Source organism: Argentina silus (genome assembly GCF_951799395.1).
Source record: "Argentina silus genome assembly, chromosome: 4".
Lineage (NCBI taxonomy): Eukaryota > Metazoa > Chordata > Actinopteri > Argentiniformes > Argentinidae > Argentina > Argentina silus.
The window spans coordinates 9,781,243-9,803,244 of NC_139658.1; the positions used below are offsets into that span (position 1 = coordinate 9,781,243).

A 22,002-nucleotide genomic window follows, 5' to 3' on the forward strand; every position below is an offset into this window, starting at 1 on the left:
AAAAAGCACCAAAACAAGTCTTGTAGCTGCCTGGCATGACATAAGTTCAAAGCAACATTCAAAATGGACCTCATAATCAGAATAACATTTTATAATTCTGTATAAAGTACAAACATCAATGGTTTATGGAATGAAAAGGGATGGCATCAAACGATAAGGGTTTGATTAGTGTTACTATGACCCATTCTTTGAGAGCTTAGCAATCAAGCCATTAAAATCCCGAGCGCATTTGGAGCTGTGCGAGCGTGCTATCTGAGATGAAATTAGCATTTCAAACAGTGTTTTCGGTTCACTTGTTCAAGAGTTTGTCTGGATAAGCATTGACTACTCCCAGTGTAGGGGAAAGGGGCGGGGGGCGGGGGGAGGGTGGGGGAGGGGGTTGGGGGATACAGTAGGGGGATTTTAACTACCAAAAATAAACAAGAGCTGTACTAATTAGATATAGGGCCATAAGCACAACCTTTAATTGAAGGGTACAATTCGCTTGCCTTTAATGTTGTTGTTTTGATTAGGCAACACTGCAATTACATGAGGCAGGCGCACAGCATGTCTCCTCCACACGTGTTTCCATTTGTGGATGTTCCGTAGCCAGTCTTCTTGTTGGGGTGGTAGTGGTAACCTCGGACAAAACGAGTGAGGGGGGCAAAGAGGGGGGGGGGGGTAAGGGGGTGAGGGAAGGGGCAGTCGAGCTGTGAGCTGTGGTAAGCCACGACGACTACTCCTCATCACGACTTCCACGCCCAACTACAACCACACCAAGGGATGTACAGTAGAAAAGCCCACTTGTGAAGGCTATACATGGCCTTCAAATAACCTGAGGAGGATCAGGACGTATTGGACGAATGAGACAGAAACGAATTGATGAGGAAATTCTACCACGTCACAATACAGCATGTCAGTCTATCTCTTTCGAGAGCAATATTGTGTGAAGAACGGCGTCTTATCTTTAGCTCCTCTGTGTATTTGCCGCAATTTATCGAGCTCATATTCAGCGAGCTTTTCAGCAGCTGAAATAGATACCGAATGATTGTGCCAATCCAGTATCTATTGCATTTGAAAAGCTGTAGTTTTCTGGCAACCTAAACAGATGATGCCGTATGACTGTCTCTCTGAAAGCTATTGGAGTCATAGGCTTCATTCACTATCCAGACAGATGGGCCTTTGTCAAGATGCATCAATCCACAAGCACTTCTTTTTTCCCTCAATGTCTTTTCTCTGTTGACGAAATTGCAAGTGTGTGTGTGGGTTGAAGTGATGTCCACAGTGAATAAGTCTTGTGCTGTGTACGTGTGTGCGTGCGTGCGTGTGTGTGTGTGTGTGTGTGTGTGTGTATGTGTGTGTGTGTGTGTGTGTGTGTGTGTGTGTGCGTGTGTGCGTGTGTGTGTGTGTGTGTGTACGTGTGTGTGTGTGTGTGTGTGCGTGCCTGCGTATCCATACACCCTCTTTTTGATGCAAAACATCAGTGTCCTTCATGACTTCCCACTGTTCCATCCCACCAGATCAGGAAGCAGGTAAGATTCCATGGATCTCTGCCTGGTCTTCTGCTTAGGATGTCTTCATCTCTGGCTACCCACTTCTTTACTTAATTTATATCTATAATGAAGTATCCTGAAGCTAATACATCTACGATCATATCAGTGGTGATGAGGTAGTTCTTGAATGCTTCTTTTCTTTTCATGGTCTTTGTTTGACTTCCACATCCCATTATTACAGGGCCGGTTCTCTTTGACAAATGTTATCACGTCTGATCTGCGGTCCAAGAGGTCCGAGCTCATTAAAGAGCCCTCTGAGAGCAGACGTGCCCGCATAAGGAGGGACCACTTCAACATTGACCTTGGGACAATACATCATCATTATCACCCCTGCCTATCCCGCCACACACACACACACACACACACACACACACACAGCACACAAGACACAGCACATGCATGCGTACACACACACACACACACACACACACAGGACACAGCACGCGCACACGCAGGACACACACACACACACACACTACTGGGCACCTGCTCCACAACCATAATTTCTCCAGGATGTCCAAGCACAGGAATTGTAAAACTCGTAGACTCTGTCGCTCCACCGAGCAGGATAACCCTCCGAGAACAATACCAGGATGTAGAAGATCCTTGAACTTTGACCCCCGACCAGACAAAAAAAAATCCAATAATGGCAGCTGCAAGGCTGTTATGGTAATGTGTCCGAGCATGACTGTGGCCAGGGAGCAGGGGGCCCGGGGAAAGAGAAAATGAAAACAAATACTGAGTCCTCCAGAGCCAGGCAAAGGTTTGAGAGAGGACCTTAATCCACAACTCCATGTAGCTCCCTCAAGTCGTAAATCTCACTTAATCTGAGATGTTTTTATCACCCTCTGCGGTTTTCTACAAGCAACAAGGAAAATGGTCAGCAGCTGCAGTGCAGATAAACAGCACAAGGCTCCATGTTGTTCACACATTTCGACACAAAAGGTTTCTAAGAAAGTGACTAAAAATCTGAATTAATGAACACCACACTACATTTCCCCACCCATCCTTCTCCCCACAATTACAATAATCCTGACTTCTTAAATACAGTAGTTATAGTGATACATTAACATCTGAATACAATACGTGACGAGGTCTTTGAAAACGGAGGGCAAAGATGTTACAGGAAGTCATTACTACCCTGTGGTCATTAAGTTAAACCTGTGCTTCGGTTCAAGTCGTTCCAGAACACCGGACACCAGGGGTGACACGTCGCCAATGCAGCATTTTTTTGTGCAAAGGCTGCCGCTTTGGAAGGGTTACCTAACGACTCCTTCAGGCAATGAGGTTGAAAAAGAATTGATTAACCTCCTGCGGCTGCATTAATGTCTGTTCATTAACACTGAGGACCTGAGCTGGAGCGTCTATTAGACAAGGCTATAGGAGCCCTGAACCAGAAGGGGGGGGGGGGGGGGGGGGGGTATAGGAAATAGGGGTGTGTGGTGTGAACAGAGAGATTTGATTAAAAAAAAAAAAGAGAAGAAAAAAAAAAGCTAGCATTTACCACAGGGACACAGAGAGGAAGAGAGAGCTCGTTAAAATCGACTCCTCCTCTCCAGAGAACGATTGGAAATGTCAACAACACACGTGTTTATGTGTGCGTGTCCTGTGTTTCCTGCAGAGCGTCGTCAGGGTGGTTGGGCTGAGCGGCAGGGTAGAGAGGCTGGGCAACGCAGTGCAGTGGAGTGGAGCAGATTGCTATTAGCCCGATAGCCTAGCAGGCCATCCCATCACACACAGGCCTCTCCCAGACAGCAACCGTTCAACTAAACACACTCAATACTGTGGAGCGGTAAACATGAATCAGTTCACTTCAGGGCACTACAGCTACTGTAAGACATTATCACTTCAAAGACTGGGGGGGGGGGGGGTAGGGGGGGTAGTGTGATGGTGAGTACATCATTTCAACGGATTGTTTCTGATCCATCATGTTGGCACCGACATGAAAATGAGATGGGGCATGAATCCAAAATGTTAATCCCGGCGGGGTTGTGTGTGTGTGTGTGTGTGTGTGTGTGTGTGTGTGTGTGTGTGTGTGTGTGTGTGTGTGTGTGTGTGTGTGTGTGTGTGTGTGTGTGTGCGTACGTGCGTGCGTGCGTGCGTGCGTGCTTGTGTGTTAGAGAGTGAGATCAAAACATTTGCAGTGTATCTGTGATTAGAATACCCTCACCCAGTCATGCATTGTAACAATAACGGTGAAAGACCCCCAGACACAGCCAAGATGAATGTGAATGACTGGGAATGGACTGGAGGTGGGTGGACAAGGACCCACTGGAGGCTCTGGGGTTTGAGTAACATCTGGTTGCGCTGCATGAAAAATAAACTGTCCCAGAAGGAATTAGCCTCCTTGGCAACCATCTCCCAGGCCTGCCAGATCACTGAGGGATGACACACACATACACACACACACACACACACACACACATACACAACACTGACGGCAGACAAAGGCGTTTGCCTGTGAGCCAAATACACTCACCTAATCCTCTTCACAGCTCTACAATATCTGGCCAGTCTATGCTGCAGAACTCACACCCTCCAAGCTCTCCACAGTGAGAACCAGTCTGGAGTAGACACCCACTGATGCTGAATAAGCAGACTGGCAACACTGTGGTGCAGACCCTAAAACTCAACAAAGCCTGTGTCTTATCCACCATAGTGGGTCATCCCATCTATGTCCAACCCTCTTGTCTTTCCTTCTCCGCTTTCCTTCCCCGCTAAGATCAGCTTCCCCGAACATTCCCTTCTTTCTCTCAGCTCACTCATTGTGTCGAATTGACATTTGGCATAAATACTGACCTAAAGTCAGTGTAGGTTCCCTAATGATTGAGGTTAGGATTTGGGGAGGGTAAGCTGATCCTAGATCTGTGCCTAAGGTTACCTAATTGCCTACCTCATCAATAAATCAATCAATCAATCACATGTATCCTAACTTTCTTGGTTCCAGCCCTCTGCCTCTGTCTGCTGTCTCTCTCTGTCTGTGTCTCCTGTGATACACCCAGGCCACTGCAGCAGAGCAGACCCACCCTGCTATCAGATGACGATGATGATGGTTTGTATGTGTGTGTGTGTGTGTGTGTGCGTGCGTGCGTGCGTGTGTATGCACACGTGCGTGTGTTTATGTGCGTGTGTGTGTGTGTGTGTAAGATCCTCCCAGTAATCCTCTTGGACAGTTGCAGCAGAGCAGAGCAGAGCAGACCCACCCTGCCACCAGATGATAAGAGAGGCGTAGCAGCGTGATTGATCCATGGCCGGGCCTGGGCTCCAACACGGCTAATGATGGCGCATCCTTAAGCAGACCGTTGTCTGTGTCTGTCAGCCTCTTTATCACGTCTCCATGGTAATCACCCCGCTTGTTTATGTGAGGTTCCTCAGGAACGTCCCGTTTGCAAATGAGATCGACCACAGTATGTCTATAGTGTCTTTGTACTGTGGCGCCCTTGATTTCTTCAAGCTGGTATCATCTGAGTGAAATCCTGAGGCATATCTAAAACAAATCGTGTGCTGAAAAATAAATAAGACCTTTCACTTTAAATGTCAGCCGGACATGAGAGGTCCACAGCTTCAGACAGACAGCCCCACTTCACAGACAGAGAGAGAGAGAGAGAAAGAGAGGGTGGAGAGGAGAGAGGGAGAGGGAGAGAGAGAGAGAGAGAGAGAGAGAGGGTGGAGAGGAGAGAGAGAGAGGGGGGGGGAGAGAGAGGGGGAGGGAGAGAGGGGGGGAGGAGAGAGGGAGAGAGAGAGAGAGAGAGGGTGGAGAGGAGAGAGGGATAGGGAGAGAGAGAGAGAGAAAGAGAGGGTGGAGAGGAGAGAGGGAGAGGGGGAGGGAGAGAGAGAGGGTGGAGAGGAGAGAGGGATAGGGAGAGAGAGAGAGAGAGAAAGAGAGGGTGGAGAGGAGAGAGGGAGAGGGGGAGGGAGAGAGAGAGGGTGGAGAGGAGAGAGAGAGAGAGAGAGAGAGAGAGAGAGAGAGAGAAAGGAAGGAATCATGGCCAGTCCATCTCTCATCCTTCCTCACCATTGATTTTCCCTCTGGCCCCGGTATCATCATCAAGGTGTCAGCGCGTTCACATGAGTCTGATGCCTCAGGGAAGCCAAGGCCTCCGGCCGGCGCAGGAGACACACCCTTTTTCAGAATGTACCCGTCAATCATGCCCGTCTCCAAGGCACAAGCTGGCGAGGAGGGCCACATGCTGCATGGTGTCTCCATGGCAACGTGGCCATGCACCACCAGTCCCTTAGGAGCAGCTCATTGGAGAAGAGGAAGGGGGCGGGGGGGGGGGGGGGGACGTGGATAGGTGGGGGAGTGGGGTGAGAAGGCACGTGCAAGTTCATTCACCGCGACAGGACATGAATGTGATTTGCTCCATTTGTTTGGGTGTGAAGGAGCATGGCAAGCAAGATGTGGCATTGCACTCAGACCAGGACAATGAACCGGAATCGTGTTTTCGCTTTTTTCCCCCCCTTCTATGACAGCGGTGCTCTCAAAGCTTTTGAAGGATTTATGTGTCGCTGGGGCGTTTTTGAGAATCCTTGTGAGGAACAGAGCGCTTTATTAGAATTCAAATGACAACATAAATTGTCACGACAACAACTCAAATACGCTCATCTGAAATTCTACACTGCCTGCCTCGATTCATTGTAATGCATGATGACTGATCATTTTTAATAGGTTTCACCATGCCCATGGCCCATGACATTTGTCTATGGTAAAACATTGATTTGCATTTAGTCCGTTGGTCTCACAGACTACTAATCATCCATTTAGAGACAGACTGCTTCAACAGAGGCCAAGGTCACCTGCTGCTGCCTCTGTGCAGTAAATTGAGACCACAGGAAGACCTCTCCTGATATAACCTACTCTGGGGGTAACACAATATACTGTACACAGCTCAGTGGAAAGAAGAGAGGAGAGAGAGAGACAGAGAGAGAGAGACAGAGAGAGAGAGAGAAGATGAACTCACTTCACAAGTATCAGTCATTCAACTGTGTACACCATTATGTATGTGATGTATAGAATGTCATGTAAATGAATTAGCGAATGATTTTGCTCCACCGTGCTCCTGATCTAATACATTCTGGTTGGCTGTTAGCAGTGGGTCCAGTTGTGTGAAGTCACTGGACTTGTTCTTTAGTAACAACATTGTATTAAGGCAGGCATAAGAGCACCTTGAAGTCAAGTGTTGCCTAATGTAAGTGAGGATCTGCTTCGTGGCAATATCTCTGCTTTCAGTGGTGGGCACTCAAATACCGCTGGGCTGGTAATAGCAGTCTCAACTAATTGGTATTTTCCTTAATTACCAGAGTCCTCTGTGGGAAAAAACGCTTTATTGCCATATCATGTTGTTCATCAGGCAGGTCCGAGGGTAATTAGGAGTTTATTAATGACTAAAGTTTCCAACTTTTTCCTGTCTACCATTTGTAATGGATAGCAGCGTTACGCAGTTAAGAGTTTCCCCACCGGCGCGGTGTTCCTAAGGTTACGAGTTCTCAGTGGCGTCGTTGTTGTTCTAGCACTCTCACCGTTGGTTGTCCAGGTGACAGAGAGGTTAAATCATCTGAAAAACAGAGTGGCCCCGCTGTGTAGTCCATGGAAAGTCATTGGCTGGGAATTACTGTGGCCTAAAGACCATGCCATCATTTCCCCCCTGTCTCTCTCCAACTGGGGTTGCTCGCTGCTTTCAGGAGCAGAGAGAGTTTATTTTGGATGTTTTTGTCTCTCTTTCACTTTCTGGAATGGTTTTTGAGGCTTTTTCTCATTTACAATTCTTTCAGGCACATAAAACCGACTGCACACTGAGTTGTGAGACCATGTACTGTGAGTGAATGGCAGTAAATAGTCATGAAAACGTAATCCTAATTCCATTCGATGGCCTCATGTGTGCTTCATCAATGCCATCGCAAACATAATACTCAAACCTGGGGACTCATCTGTTATTGGAACAGACAAATGACAATGTAATACCCCGTAGTTAACTCATTAAACAGAGGCTTTTTTCATTTTACAAACGGCTAATTATTTCTGTATAATCCATGCAAAACGAATACAAACTAGCGATTTATCGCGAACAGCTGCAGTCCACTTCAGACTGGATCCATTGGGACCAGGAGAACCACAGTGTAGAATACATTGGCTAACACACACAGGCCTTTATAGTGAGGGAGTGGGTCTGTTCATAGTGTAGTTTACAGCAAGCTGGACCTAGTTCTGTGGGTTGGGTCCCATTATGGGTCAGAGCCAACAGAACTGGGCTGTGGCTAGAAACTGTTTTGATTATCAAGAGTCAAGTCAAAATGCCTCAGCTAGATCATGGCACATAACTAACTGATTAAACATTATTAAGCGTAAGATACATACTGTTTATAGTGGTAGTTTCCCAATGAAGCAGATAATAGGTTATTTACATTGGCCTTGCAAGGAGACTATTGGCCTTTCATTCCACATAACTACACAGTGGATGAATAATGCAATAGACCAATATGAGTTAATCAAATAATTGCATTGCAAGTGTGTTTGTTTCATCGCATAAAGACATCCAAGTGTGTGTACCACTATGGCCTTGTTGCCTTAATGTCTTAAACACTTGCATGGATGGTTTCCTGCATTGATCTCTCTCTGTCTCTGTCACTGTCTCTGTCTCAGTGTCTGTGTGTGTGGGTGTGTCTCTCTCTCTCTCTCTGTATTTCTGTCTCTCTCTCTCTCTCTGTATTTCTGTCTCTCTCTCTTGCTTTCTTTCTTTTTTTCTATCTATCTGTCTCTGTCTCTTTCTCTCCCTCCGATCACAGAGAAACTTTCTTTAGCCTAGAGAAAAACACAGATAGACACTCCCAACGTCGCATAATTCAAATGGGATCGTTGTTAAACCAAAGCACAGAGAGTCAATAAAATCAGCAAGTTTGCACTAACACTGAGACATAGCTTGGTGTGAAATAACAACGCACATGCCTCATTAAGCATATTCATGTGCAAACAACCGTGACAGTTTTGGGAAAGACAAAATATTATTATATATATAAATATTCTGGAACCAATTATTCTATGTCAAAGAATATGGCAAATGATTATAGGCAAATGATTATAGGCTTTATTGCAATACAATAAAGCTTCATGAAATAATATGCTAAGGTGAAAAAAAGAATAACACAGAGACAACAAAGAATATTTATGGTTTTATTTTATTTCATCCAAGCTGAGCTCACAGTTGTGCAGATTTAAGATGTCAGAAGTAATAAATGTTGTTCAAATCAACTACATAATGTCTTTGAATCCCCTAATACGTTTAGCCTCTGTGCAGCAACCCATCTCTGTTATCTTAATCAAAGGTGTGGTATCTGGTGGTAACTAACACCATTAGACAGGATGTATGAGTACAACATTTGCGTATTGTTTACCAGTGCCTAACGTGTGAACGCTTTCCGCATGCCTCACTTGGCACAGAAGAGTCTGCTACTTTTAAGTGCTTTTAAAATTGGCAGCTCTCTCACCAAAGCTTAACAACACTTTCCCTCTTCTTGGCCTTGGGTTACAAACCCATCAAGTCTCTCAGTTCTGCTCTAAAAACATAAGCAAGGGAAAGTCTGGGGAAAGCACTGTGATGAAATCCTGGAATATGAGAGTTAATCCTATGAGACGCCTACAGCACATGGTATTAACTACATGGTATGAACTAGAGTTAGTTAAGACTGTTGACATGGCTCTATGGTCATACACTCTTCGAAAAAATGGTTCAGAAAGGGTTCTTTGACTGTCTCTGTGACAGAACCCTTTGAAGAACCCTTTTGGGTTTCATGGAGAACCATTTTCACAGAGGGTTCTACAGGGAACTCAAAATGGTTGTCCACAGAACCCCAGATGGGTTCTTCAGAAGGTTCTGCCACAGGTACAGCCGAAGAACCGTACTGGGTTCTAGCTAGAACTTTCTTTTCTCAGAGTTTACCTTCATTGTTCTCATTTGCTCTTTCCGGCCAGTGTTTTGTTCTCATGATAAAAGATTCATAAAACTATGCTTGTACTCCCAAATCCCAGAGGGTTGTTAAACAGACCTCTGATGAGAAACATTTCAGTTTAGAGTGCTTTTTTGGGCTACATGTACGTGAGAAGTTAATCAAATCACTCTCAGGTTTTTATTGCGTCTGCAGAGCAGGTTGAGTATGTTTGCTTTTGGTCTGGCAGAAGGGAAACCTGCAGAGAACAGCCTTCCACCAGGCCCAGCAGCCCAGCAGCAGAAACCTGAACCCAAAGGTGTGAAAACTCCCCTAGACCACAGACTCTAGCCCCCTCAACAGCAACATGGCATGTTTCATCTGCAGTGTGTGTGTGTGTGTGTGTGTGTGTGTGTGTGTGTGTGTGTGTGTGTGTGTGTGTGTGTGTGTGTGTGTGTGTGTGTGTGTGTGTGTGTGCGTGTGAGAGAGTGTGAAAGTGTGAGAGAGAAAGGAAATAGCAGCACATTCATATACAGGCGAGTGTCACCAGGGTTACATCCAGACAGTGAATGTACCGCTCATTATGAGCTCAAGAGACTTGAACAGGAGGTCACCAGGGCAGGCTGTGCTGCAACCCAGAGTGGCCCTGCGTTTTCCATGGGAGGCAGTAATGACTGTGTGTTTATGTCTGCACTTGCGTCCAGGCTGTTAGAGCCTGTATGCCACAATCATGTACCAACAAGTGGAAAAAGATCAAGAGATGCAAATGTGTTACGGCAACACCGTTTCATCCCTATGTCAGTTCTCCCACGACCGAGAACGATCCATTAAAGAGAAGGCACACGCTTCATATGGCCTCTTGTCCCCAAATTTCCCAGCCGGAGACGAAACAGACACCCCCCCCCCCCCCCCCCCCATCAGTCTAAATCAGGAGTAAACTCCAACACACTAAGCTGCAGTTCTTTCATAGTTTCTTTGGGTGGGCACGTTATTCAAATCTCCGTTCTTCAGTCATTTCTCTCGTTAAGGGGGGGTTGGGGGGGGTTCAGACGTGCCAATAAACGACACAAAGAGAGCCGGAGGAGATAGCCCCGCTCCGCCGCACTCCCCGCAAAGGGCTCAGGTTTACCACGCCGGCGCCAGGGAACGCAGCCAACGGGACAGGCAACCTGCTGTCCGCCCCGCCAGGCCTGGGCGTAGGAGGGGGGTTAGGGAGAGAGAGAGGGAGAGAGAGAGAGGGAGGAGAGAGAGAGAGAGAGAGAGAGAGAGAGAGAGAGAGAGAGAGAGAGAGAGAGAGAGAGGGAGAGAGAGAGAGAGAGAGAGCAGCAGCAGCATAAAGATAAATAACAGAGAAAAATCTAATAAAAAACAGACCATTCACAAAGACAACCACGCTGCGGGAGCTGGACCATATGGCCGTGCTGCTACACAACTGGCTGGTTTAGGAGAAGGGATTATGGAGAGGGGGGAAAAACAAGTGCTGCAAATGCGGCAGTATTAGGTTTTATCAAGCCAATCTAGCCATGAAGCAGAGAGGAGCTTCCCTGTAAGCTATAATGGATGAACAAAGAGCTAGAATTAGGATGACATAGGCTACACACTCGCTGTGCGTATGTGAGCGTGTGCGTGTGCGTGGGTGTGTGTGTATGTGTGCGTGCGTGCGTGTGTGTGTGTGTGTGTGTGTGTGTGCATGTGTGTCTATGTGTGTGTGTGTGTGTGTGTGTGTGCATGTGTGTCTATGTGTGTGTGTGTGTGTGTGTGTGTGTGTGTGTGTGTGTGTGTGCCTGTGCATGCATGCGTGAACATATGAGAGAGAGAGAGAGAGAGAGAGAGAGATCTTGCATATACTGTATGCAATCCATGTCATGTACATATGTGATCACAGGACTTTTGATCCATGCAGTTTCTGAGCGTTTGAGGAGGGTTATTCTCTTTTAATTCACTCCATCACCCCTCAATCCCTTCCTCTCCAACCCTGATTGCTCTGATCCTTCTCCCAGTGCAGGGGGTGGGGGGGGGGGGGGGTGGGGGGGGTGGGGGGTTGCACTGGTGCCAAAAGAGGAAACACCCCGTTGTTTTCTCTAATGCCTGATTGGATCCTGGAAGCCTCAGCAGTTAAAGCAGTGGCCAATGGCTGGGTCCGAGCCCAGACCCTCTCAGGGTGTGTTGACCGTGTTGGGAATGAAAATGGTTAGCAGGAGGAAGTCCAGCTCCAATCAACTCAGTACAAGGTTTTCCTCTATAAACATAGAGTCCAATTCATCCTCATTGAGTCCTCCTCTATTCTCTTCTGTGTGCAGCCTCTCTATTGAAATGCAAATCCGAGGCAGCGCCAGCTGAACAGCTTGGTCACAGGTGAGCGCCCTCACCCCTCAGTCCTTCAGAGGCCTCTGCTTGGCAGCCAGTGTAGCGGAGGTGATTTGGAATCACATTCTTGAGATGAGGTAGCCCTGCCTGAGACTTCTAAGCCCAGATATTGACCTACGAGGATGTCCTCTTGGTATAACGGTTTACATGTGTGACGTCATGCGAGAGATCCCCAGGTTAAACCCTGCCGGTTACCCTAGAATCACATGTTCTCAAAGGTTTCAAGCACAGCATGACGCTTAGAATTCACACGGTGGTCGTACTGCACCTTGGCTGGCACCTTTTTGCAATGGTATAAACAGATGAATGGAATCCATAACAACAAAACAACGTTCCCCGCTGGGACCATATATACTGAAAAATGTATCCACTCACTGCAATGTAAGTTGCTTTGGATAAAAGCATCAGCTAAATGACATATATTATTATTATTATTATTATTATATTATGTGACTTCTTCCTGCTTGACCAATCATTTGAGACTTGAGACATCTGTTTAAGAGGAAGCAGTGATTCATGATGCGTGATACCAATGGCCTTTCCCATTCCCAACTTCCCTCATCCTCCTGAGTGCCAATGACCGTTAACATCATTGACTGATTACTTGCTGAAACCAATCTATCACCACGTCTCATAAACCACACGGCAACGGGACTGACAGGAAGCAGTGCCACAACCATCACAGAAAGGCACCAATGATCAACCCCCCCTCTCTGACTTGCATCCACATACATCCACCTCAGAGCAATAACTCACCATATGACAGGTGCAATTTTCGAACCGAATCTCATTATGGGTGCACTGGCCGGACCCTAGAGAAACACCAAAACACTGCCATTGTTGTTAACCAACTGATGAACAAAACCAACATGCCGTGGATGTCAGAACCCCCCCCCCCGTGTCTCTGTGGCTGAGAAACCCCTCTGTGTGTTTGAGCAGCTGAGAATGAGCAATGAGGCTGCTTCTCCATAAATTAGCATCATTCTCTCCCCTCCGCTCTCTTTCAAGGCCTTGTCTTACACAGAGCCTGGCTCTATGAAACAAGAGCCATGCTCCCCATGGCTGCTTGAGATGGAAGCTGAATAATTGATGTGTGAATGAACAAAAAGGGCCTTCCTCCAGTCAGACGACCTAGTGGCACGGCAGAGCAGCCATGCTGGATATAAGACAGCCCAATGACAAGCGAAAAACAAGGGATGTGAACCACATTTCCATGCCAACTTCTAATTAAAAGAATTCCCCCCCCCCCCACACACACACACAACTTCCAATTAACACAGCTCAACAAATCTGCAACACTAATCGCATTGGCTCTTGTATGTGTCCCTCTGTATTCGTTGGAATTCTAAACCTAGTAACCCGGGTCACGACTTGAGAGCAAATTTGTTCTCTTAACCATTTATAGCGAATTATAGTAGCAGTAGTAAGCCTACAGAACAGCAAGTACAGTCGTACAACAAGGAGTGCTGTTGCTGTAGATCAAACCTTTAATCCTGTAGTAGCTGTTCACACACTCTTCTGAGCTTCTGAGGGTCTGGCGGTTGGGGGGGGAGTTGTGTTGTGCTGTGTGCTTGACTCAGGGGATCATCAGCCATAAGCCCCTGCAGCATCGTATTAGTGCAGCTACCGACTGAGTGAGAGTGGTGGGTGTGTGTATGTGTGTGTGTGTGTGTGTGGGGGGGGGGGGGGGGGGGGGGGTCTTCATCACCCTGAGACTGAACTAGGTCTATTTAGCAACACTGGTTGTGAATGTTCTCTTCATTCGCCCGGTGCAGACAGTGATTCCTCCTTATTGTAGACATGTAAAGTTAGCTACTGTCACCTTCTTCTTGCTGTGTCTCATTTGGATGGGCTTCCATTATTTACAGCATTTCTGAACACTTCAGCCTTTTCAAGCACATGTTCAACTATTCCCTGTCTTCCAAATCTTACAATATGTATAAGACATTTCATGGTGATGAAGACAGTTTCTCTCTCTCTCTCTCTCTCTCTCAATAATGTAGGTCCAGAAGCTCCCTCTCCCAGGTAGTGCTTCTGAAGTTAGCCTAGATAGTTCACACTCAACCACCACTATAGAACACAGAGACAGTAAGGGCGGTTTCCTGGACACAGATTAAGCCTTATCCTGGATGTAATCACACTTTCAATGGATATTCTCTAAATTAAATGCTTTTCAGTCTAGAACTAGGCTTAATCTAGGTCTGGGAAACCAGCCCTTAGTCACTGTAACAGAACAGGGTAGGATTATCGGGGATGGTAGTGTGTGGGTGAAATTGCATCATTGATATTATTTCAAACCGTGTCTCGCCACAACACAGTGATAAACATGGTGAATAACAGATTGACAGGCTTGACAATAAGCTACAAATCCTTCCCAGCTATATCCCTTTAGGACCTCGGTAATAGCCTTAATCTAGGCCTAAATCACAACCTCATTCTATCAGCCTATGATCCATTACTAGATTAGAGATAATCCATGACTTTAAAATCAATGAGACAGAATCTCGCCCGTATACATGTGTTCATATACACTTACAGGGTGTGAAGAGTGAAAGTGAACACACTGTCAAATGAATGACTCACAATAACTATGAGTGAAAGGTCAGTGAGCAGCAAAATGATCAAGCCTGCGGTACAGTCTAAAATGCACCTGGGTAAAATTATTCCAAACATCACAATTTGTGAAAATGAGCTTGATCTGTTGCAAAGGGCAAAACAATTCAGAGATTTTTTTTCTCTCTATACAGTCAGAAAAAAGATTGTCTTCTGTATCTCACATTACCCAGGCCTAGATATGTCTCCTCTAAGTGTGAGCTGTCAGTGGAGATATTGTTACAGTCCCTGAGAGGGTTAGAACCTCTGCTCTGAGCCTGAAGTGCCAAGAGCCATGTAAGCCTGAACACAGAGCCCACAAGACCTGCAATGTTGTTTTGTCACAGCAGCACAGTGATAGCAGAGTCCCTCCTTCCCTATGCAACTCACACACACACACACACACACACACACACACAAACACAGACATGTACACACACACACAAACACACACGCCTACACACAAACACAGACATGTACACACACACACACACACACACACACGGAATGTTGTTCCTAGGATGTCACAAATACCACCAGCTTGAGGCATAAAAACACATGTTTGTATTTAATATATTATGTTTATACTAATCATAATGACCCCTGAACAGTGTTCTGTATGATGTATGATTTTCTAAATTAATATTTAGCAAATAGGCTACAGTTGTTTATATTTTTCAGATAACATTCCATAATATATAGTGTATTACTCTCGTAAGTTTATTAATCAATACACACTAAGAAGCCTAAGAAGCCTAGGGGGTTTCTTTTGTGAGATTATCTGAGATGATCTACCTTCATAGTTTTTTCACCATCTCATAAAAGAATGGAATCTCAACACAGATAATCCAATAAATTATTACTCTTAGTAAATGTGTTTGATTGACACTCAAAGTGGGATGTGTTTACTCTTCCAGTGCATTAGTACAGCATGCAGTGTGGTGTGCCTGGCTCAAAGGCTCAATAAACGTAAACAAAGGAGCGCAATTAACGGAGCTCGCCCTCCAGTTCCTCCCATCACACGGACGGCGCTTGACACTACACAGATCGTTCTACCCAGCAACAAAGCGAGCAGCAGCGTGCAGCTCCTCAACCACATTGACCCAAATCCAAACCCAATGCAATAGCCAAAAATTTCATACACATACTTAATTGGCATCTTGAAAGATATGGGACCTCAGGTATGCTTCCTGATTTCCTAAAATAAATATTCAAAGGTCGGCTATTATGGTCTTAATCCCACTTGTGCGCTGTCTATTGGCCAAGGTTGTTATAGCCTACATAATGTGTTGACAGATTATCTGTCACTTGAGTGTTGGGCACACCAGGTGATGTTTTAAACATTCTCAGAACAGCCAAGATAGCGCGGCTGATAAATGTAGGCCTGATACCGTATAGCCAACCCAAAGTAGGTGATGCTGACACGCCAGCAACTAACATTACACTGTAGTGCATGAATGTATTGATACATTTTATTTATTTTTTTAATTTAAAAGCTAATTATGAGTTTCCTATACTTTTGTCCCAGTATGTAACTCTTACTACATTACCAGGCATAGCTGTATCTGCACAACCCGTCGATAAGATCAGTATAGCATACAGTATCCATCAATATATGCACTTTACCCACCTTTGACTTGTGTTTCATACTCTCCTATGATCTCCTTGTCCTTCTTGACTTTACCGAGAGATGACATTTTTCCTGAGGTGTGAGGGTGAGACCCAGTGAGATGTCGAGCCTTGCGCGCGAGGTCCTCGGTGATGGTTCTCCGCTTGCAGCGTTTTCCTCCGTCTTCTCTGCTATTTGTCTCCGATTCGCGCAATCAAGGAAATTCCTCTAACGTTCTCTTCTCGTTCTGCAAGTAACACTGGTTTGTAAATGAAGAAATGCTATTTCAAAACTAGAGAGAGCTCCCCTAATGCTCACCTGCATCGGGCTCCTATCTCTCTTTTCTCTGGTAGAGTGCTATGCTTTGGTGAAGGAATAGGGGCTCCTCCTTTCTTTCGATAACCATGCCATCCAAAGCATAAGATGCAGCGGAGAAAAATCAAAGTCCTGCAATTTAAACCAAGAAAATAGTCAACAGAGAATAATGGGGATGTTGGTGTTCACCCATTCCTATGGTTGATGTTTTCTTAATTTCAGTGTGCCCGAAAATGTACAGCAGTATGTGCAAGGCGGACTCCGATCATTCTATGATTAGCTGTGCGTGTTCTGAAAATTTGCGCTGCAGGGAAAGATGAATTGAGTCGAACGTCACTTGAGTCTCCTCCCATTGTAGAACCCCCCTCCCTGAAGCACCCAGTCTGACTCTGACACTCTCTTTCTCTCTCTCTCTCTCTTTCTTTCTCTCTCTCTTTCAAATTATTTTATCATAGTTTGAACAAAATCTAAAATCGACATGAGTACATAGCCAACCTGAAATTACCTTTTCATTCCTCCCCTGTCATTCTCCTGTTACCATGGCAAATATGCCCTCTTTAGTGTTCATTGACCTGGTACCTCACCCTTACAGTCATGATGCTTACCAGCATTACTCCCAAGGCTCTGGCCCTTAAAGAGCCATATTGTAATATCAACAGCAGTTCCTCCGCGGTGCTGAGAGAGCGAAAGCCTCTATCCGCTGGCTTGAACCTCAGCCTCAGACTATCACATTAATGTGTTCAGACACACTGTTATATCACACACACTTGATATGCAGGTCCTGTTCTCGGCTCGGGGGTAGGAGGCACTGGAGGTGGGGATGTGAGGGGAAAATGCCTCAGGGCATTGTGGGTTAAGGTGGGCACAGCACAAGCACGTTGCTTTGATATGCTAGTGTGAAGGCAGTGTCAGAGGTGGGGGCATGGGTTGTATGTTTACGTCTATGCTGGTGGGCATGGTTTTAGAATATGCAAGGTTATTGTTGTACTCCTAGATAAAGGTGAGTTGGTGTTCCGTGTTACAGGGATCTGCACCCTAACCCTAACCCTGGGGGGTGAGGGACTTTGTCACTTACAGCACAGTCAGGTGACTATTCACCTCAGTGGAGGCTGGTGGAGGTAGACACCGGAGGATGGGCTCATTGTAATGCATGGGATGGAATAAGAAATGGTATCAAACACACATATCATTCCTTATTTCATTGTGGGCATTACAATGAGCCCGTCCTCCGACGTCTCCCTCCACCAGCCTCCACTGATTCACCACTGCCCTCAGCACCTCTCTACTACTCATGGAACCCTATCCCAGGTCTCCCATGGAGAGAGAATGGGAATCTTTATCATAATGGGACTTTATGGGGTTTTTTCCCAATGTCACATGTAGGACTGCACAGGGACACTCACACAATGTACTTTGGATCTGTAGTGAGATCTGTAGCTGTTTTTCTTAATGGAGACGCCATACATACAAGTGCTACAATGTGTCAAATTAGCAAACGATGTATGGATGATTATAAGCTTGGCAACAGAGGTGTAAATAAATATTGTCCCCACTGGGCTAATGTTGCTGTAACAGAGCCTTAAACATTGTGTTGGCATGAGAATAAAGTGTGAAATATGGTTGAGCACATATTGGAAACAGGGGAATATACCATGCAGTAGGATTGATGGAATTAGAGAAGACTATCAAGAAGACAAAGTACTGCTCAGTTTGAGACGAAAAAAAAAGTAGTGCTTCCCTTTCCCCCCTGACAGATTTTAAATCATTTATGTCTTATTCTCACTTTGGCTTGAGCTGTTCGCAGTCAATTGAATCTATATACCACATTTGCGCTTGTTGTTATTGTTGTTTTCCTTCAACATTCACAGCACTATGAATCATCTTTCACTGAAATGTCACAATGACTCATGTTCGTGTGTTAGTTAGGCTGACTCCTCATTCTTGCACCACCTGCTCACTGTGTTAAATGTGAGATGGCAGTTTGAGTATCCTAGCATCACATCCTGAGAATACCGGGGGGGGGACTAAGAAAAGCGAGGTTTTCAAAGGCAGCCATTGTGGGACCTGAGACATGAGGGGTACTCTCTGACAGGTCCTGTCAGCTAGGTGTTTTAGGAGTGTGTTTTTTAGGGATCTGGGGGCCTTGCTGGCCTTGCTGTCAGTATCGCGTTGCTATACAATACCCAGGTCAGGGGAGACCAGTCATTCACTCAGACTGAGATTGCACAACTATGCAAACCTGCAAAAACGATAGAGGCCTATCCGATTTTATGCACATTCCTTAAGATATGGATTATGCAGACCGATGAGATAATCACGTGGCTTTGAATGTCTTGCCCAAGGAAGTTTGTCCGTATGGAAAGATTACATTTCGAGAAAGTCATTTGAGAGAGAAGGTTGATTATGAAGAGAGAGAGAAGGTTGATTATGAATTAATATTAAAATAGGATCCATTCCCCTCTTACTATTTACTCTACAATTCCATAAATCAGAGGTTTTCCCCCAGCAGGTGCACAAACTGTTTATGTATCACCTTTAATTGATTCGTGGAAGATAGTTAGCTACAGTAATGGTTTGTAACGACTCTGACAGGCACTTAAGCGTAAAGCTCATAATTGTGGCAGAGCCTTATGTCAGTTTGTGGTTTGCGACACCAGCTTGGCACATTGCTGTAATGGGAGGGCATGCCACTGCATAAATTAGGTGCAGAGATAACCACTCACTCTGGAGAGTCTCATTGATCGGTTGCAGAGATGAGAGTGTGCCTCTTTAAACCTCCCCAGAACATCCATTCACACTAACCTGGGCATACTGTTTAACATGCCCCTGATGCTTTCCCAAGAATAATGGCTGTAAAAATAGGATGTGGTTTCTTCCCTCGACCACTGCTGTCTGAAGATATTTTCTGGCTGATGAACACCTGCCTGAGGAGAATACACAGCTCGGTTCACAGAAAAAATCCCCTCAGGCATTCTAAATGGCTTCTGGCGGTGTGTGTGTGTGTGTGTGTGTGTATGTGTGTATGTGTGTGTGTGTGTGTGTGTGTGTGTGTGTGTGTGTGTGTGTGTGTGTGTGTGCGCGCGTGCCTGTGCATGCATGCGTGTGTGCTTGCTTGCGTGTGTGTCTGTGTGTGTGGACTCTCTGGGTTGTGTTATCTCAGTCTGCTGTACCTTGGTACTGCACCTCCCGTGGAGAGCCCCAGGTCTCGCTGCTTAGCCTTTTAGCGAGATGTGTTTGTCCTTGTATCTTATGCATGAACATCATTGTGACCTTTGTCACTGTGCCATGGGAGTGTTTCAAAGAAAAAACTATGAAAGAAAAATTATGAATTCCTCTGTATAGCCTACTGTATAGTTTGTAGATTGCAATGTAAATGGTACTTAGTGTTAATGTTTTTGCTATGAAATGAGATTGAAAAAATGGCACCTACAGACTGCCACTGGTCATCTTAGATGGGGAGAAGGAGAAGGGGATGTGGGCTAAGGGGGCCACCAGTAATTCACCTGTGACATTGAGCAGCTGTGTTGAAGTGCTGAGAGATTCAAAAAGAAGACCCCCGGAAGGCCAGAGGGACACCAGGATGAATTCTTCTCTTTTGTTTACCACCAAAGAAAGTCAGCAGAGCCCCCAACTCCCCCTCTCCCCCTCATTGCTAGGCATCTCTGAGGGGGGGTGGGGGGGGGGCCTGGGAAACTATGACTTCACTGTTTTTCAGGCACAAAGATCCATTGTGAGCCTCCCTTCAGTATTTCATTCTAAAGAAGCAGAGTAGGGAGCCACTGTTAGTCTCTCCGTGTGGAACTGAGGCACAAGGGAAACAATGTCAGGACCCAGGGAATCTGTCTGGTTCCATGGTAGAGAGATAGAATTAGAATAATACTGCAGAGAGAGAGAGAGAGAAAGTTATATCCAGATATAATAGAGCATTTGGCATAAGAACAACTCCCTTGCTACATAATGAGTCCCATTCCTGTGGTACAAAAACAAGTGGAATGCATAATTTCTCTGTAGAGGGTTGCTGCAGTATGCAACAACATTTGTTTTCTCTATGAAAATCAATCCGGTATTATTAGTTACTGTGACACAGTGAAGGCAGTTTACAAACACATTACAATCAATATTCATAATAAAATCATATTGTTGTAGCTTTGAAATTGACCCTGCTCGGGAGTAGGAGTACTGTACAATAGATACCCCATAAATGGAATACCCAATACTGTACACAATATTACAATGTACCTATAATGTACTCAGTAGACAGATAAATAAAACGGTCATATATTTGCTATGTTACACCACCGGAAGAAAGAGAGTGTAATCTGCTCCTTGAGAGTGAGAAAGTGTGAATACCTAACTTGACCTTTGACTGCTGCAGGTCATAAGTCATGGTGATTGTCAGAGCTCGGAGAGAGCAACGAAGAGGGATAAGCTTCCAGACCTGCTCCTTCCCATGACTCTCATCCTCTCCCCTCCATCCAGGGATGGCTTTGCATGGACATAAGAGCCTTTCAGATCACCAATAATCCCTTGAAAATTGCCTAGGCTCCGTGCACTCTGAAGCTCAGAGGAATTCCTAATGGGAGCACCACTGTGTCTCCAGAGATGCAGGATTGGGTTCCACACAGACCATACTGTTCAAACTGAGTAGAGAAACAACATTGGACACATACAGGACAGTAGGTATATCATATCGTATTAAAATACATGCATAGAATGTACCCTGAAACGTTTGTGATAAGTGATGCTAGGCAACAGTGGTCGTTGCCAGTGCTTGGCTCATGGTGATGCAGTTCTGCCTCTCTCGCCCACTAAAATGGCATTTTCACGAAAGTCTGCCCTTTTTAGAGAGACAGAACAGTCACATTTTGGAATTGTGACTCCATTGACAGGAGTCCTTCCGATTGACCTCTCAGCGTAGGTCTCTGGAATTCAGGAGATAAATGCTGATGTGACTGACAAACTTTTGTGAAAAAGAGAAAAGCATACGGAATTTATGTAATAACAAAAATTATTAACTTATTGAAACTGTTTAACTTCTCTGTCATTGATTGCATTTTCACAATGATGTTTTCCTTGAGTGCAGAACGAGGGAATTTGGAACACATGTTTTTGTATTGTCAGTGAACCATTCTACTAATTCAGGTCAGATAAATAGTCATTACCAAAGCCATGCCTCTCCTCAGAAATCTAAAATATGTCCTACAGTACATCATAAACTGGCCTCAAAGTTTTTCTTTTACAGTCCACATCTGGCTCTCAGCTGCAGTTGGGGTATGTATTGTTCTTTGTCACTGTTAAGTGAATTCAGGTTATGAGTCATTGATTTAATTTTTCCAACTCAGTGAAAGGGGCTCAGGGCTCTGGCTAATGTAATTTGAAGCCTTGACTGAAATCCAAGGGGGTGGACTAGACTCAAGATCCATGATAATCATTCTCAGGAGCTCTTTGATAATGTCTCTGATTTCTCTAGCCCTATGTATAGTATGTACACAAATATGTTCTCCCAAAGTTAATAAAGAGCATGGACCTCTGTGCATGTAATACATAATATGGGGTGTATCCACTGGGACTAACCCAAATTAATGGTTTGTGCTTGATGTTGGCAAAAAACCTTTTGAATGATCTTATATTCATATGAAACCAGAACCTGCATACAGCTATCCCTCT

The 22,002-nt window shown here is 45.3% G+C and overlaps 1 protein-coding gene across 2 annotated transcripts in view; it reads right to left on the reverse strand.

Moving 5' to 3' along the window:
- The window catches only part of srgap3 (SLIT-ROBO Rho GTPase activating protein 3), a gene marked incomplete at its 5' end in the record, with an annotated part of 69,358 nt that extends 53,250 nt beyond the window's left edge, over positions 1-16,108 (reverse strand). For both annotated transcript variants that reach the window (XM_083669005.1, XM_083669004.1), the window contains one exon: positions 16,042-16,108. In XM_083669005.1, coding sequence (XP_083525131.1) covers positions 16,042-16,108 — 67 coding nt within the window. The remainder of the gene's footprint in view (positions 1-16,041) is intronic.
- Positions 16,109-22,002: the final 5,894 nt, after the last annotated feature.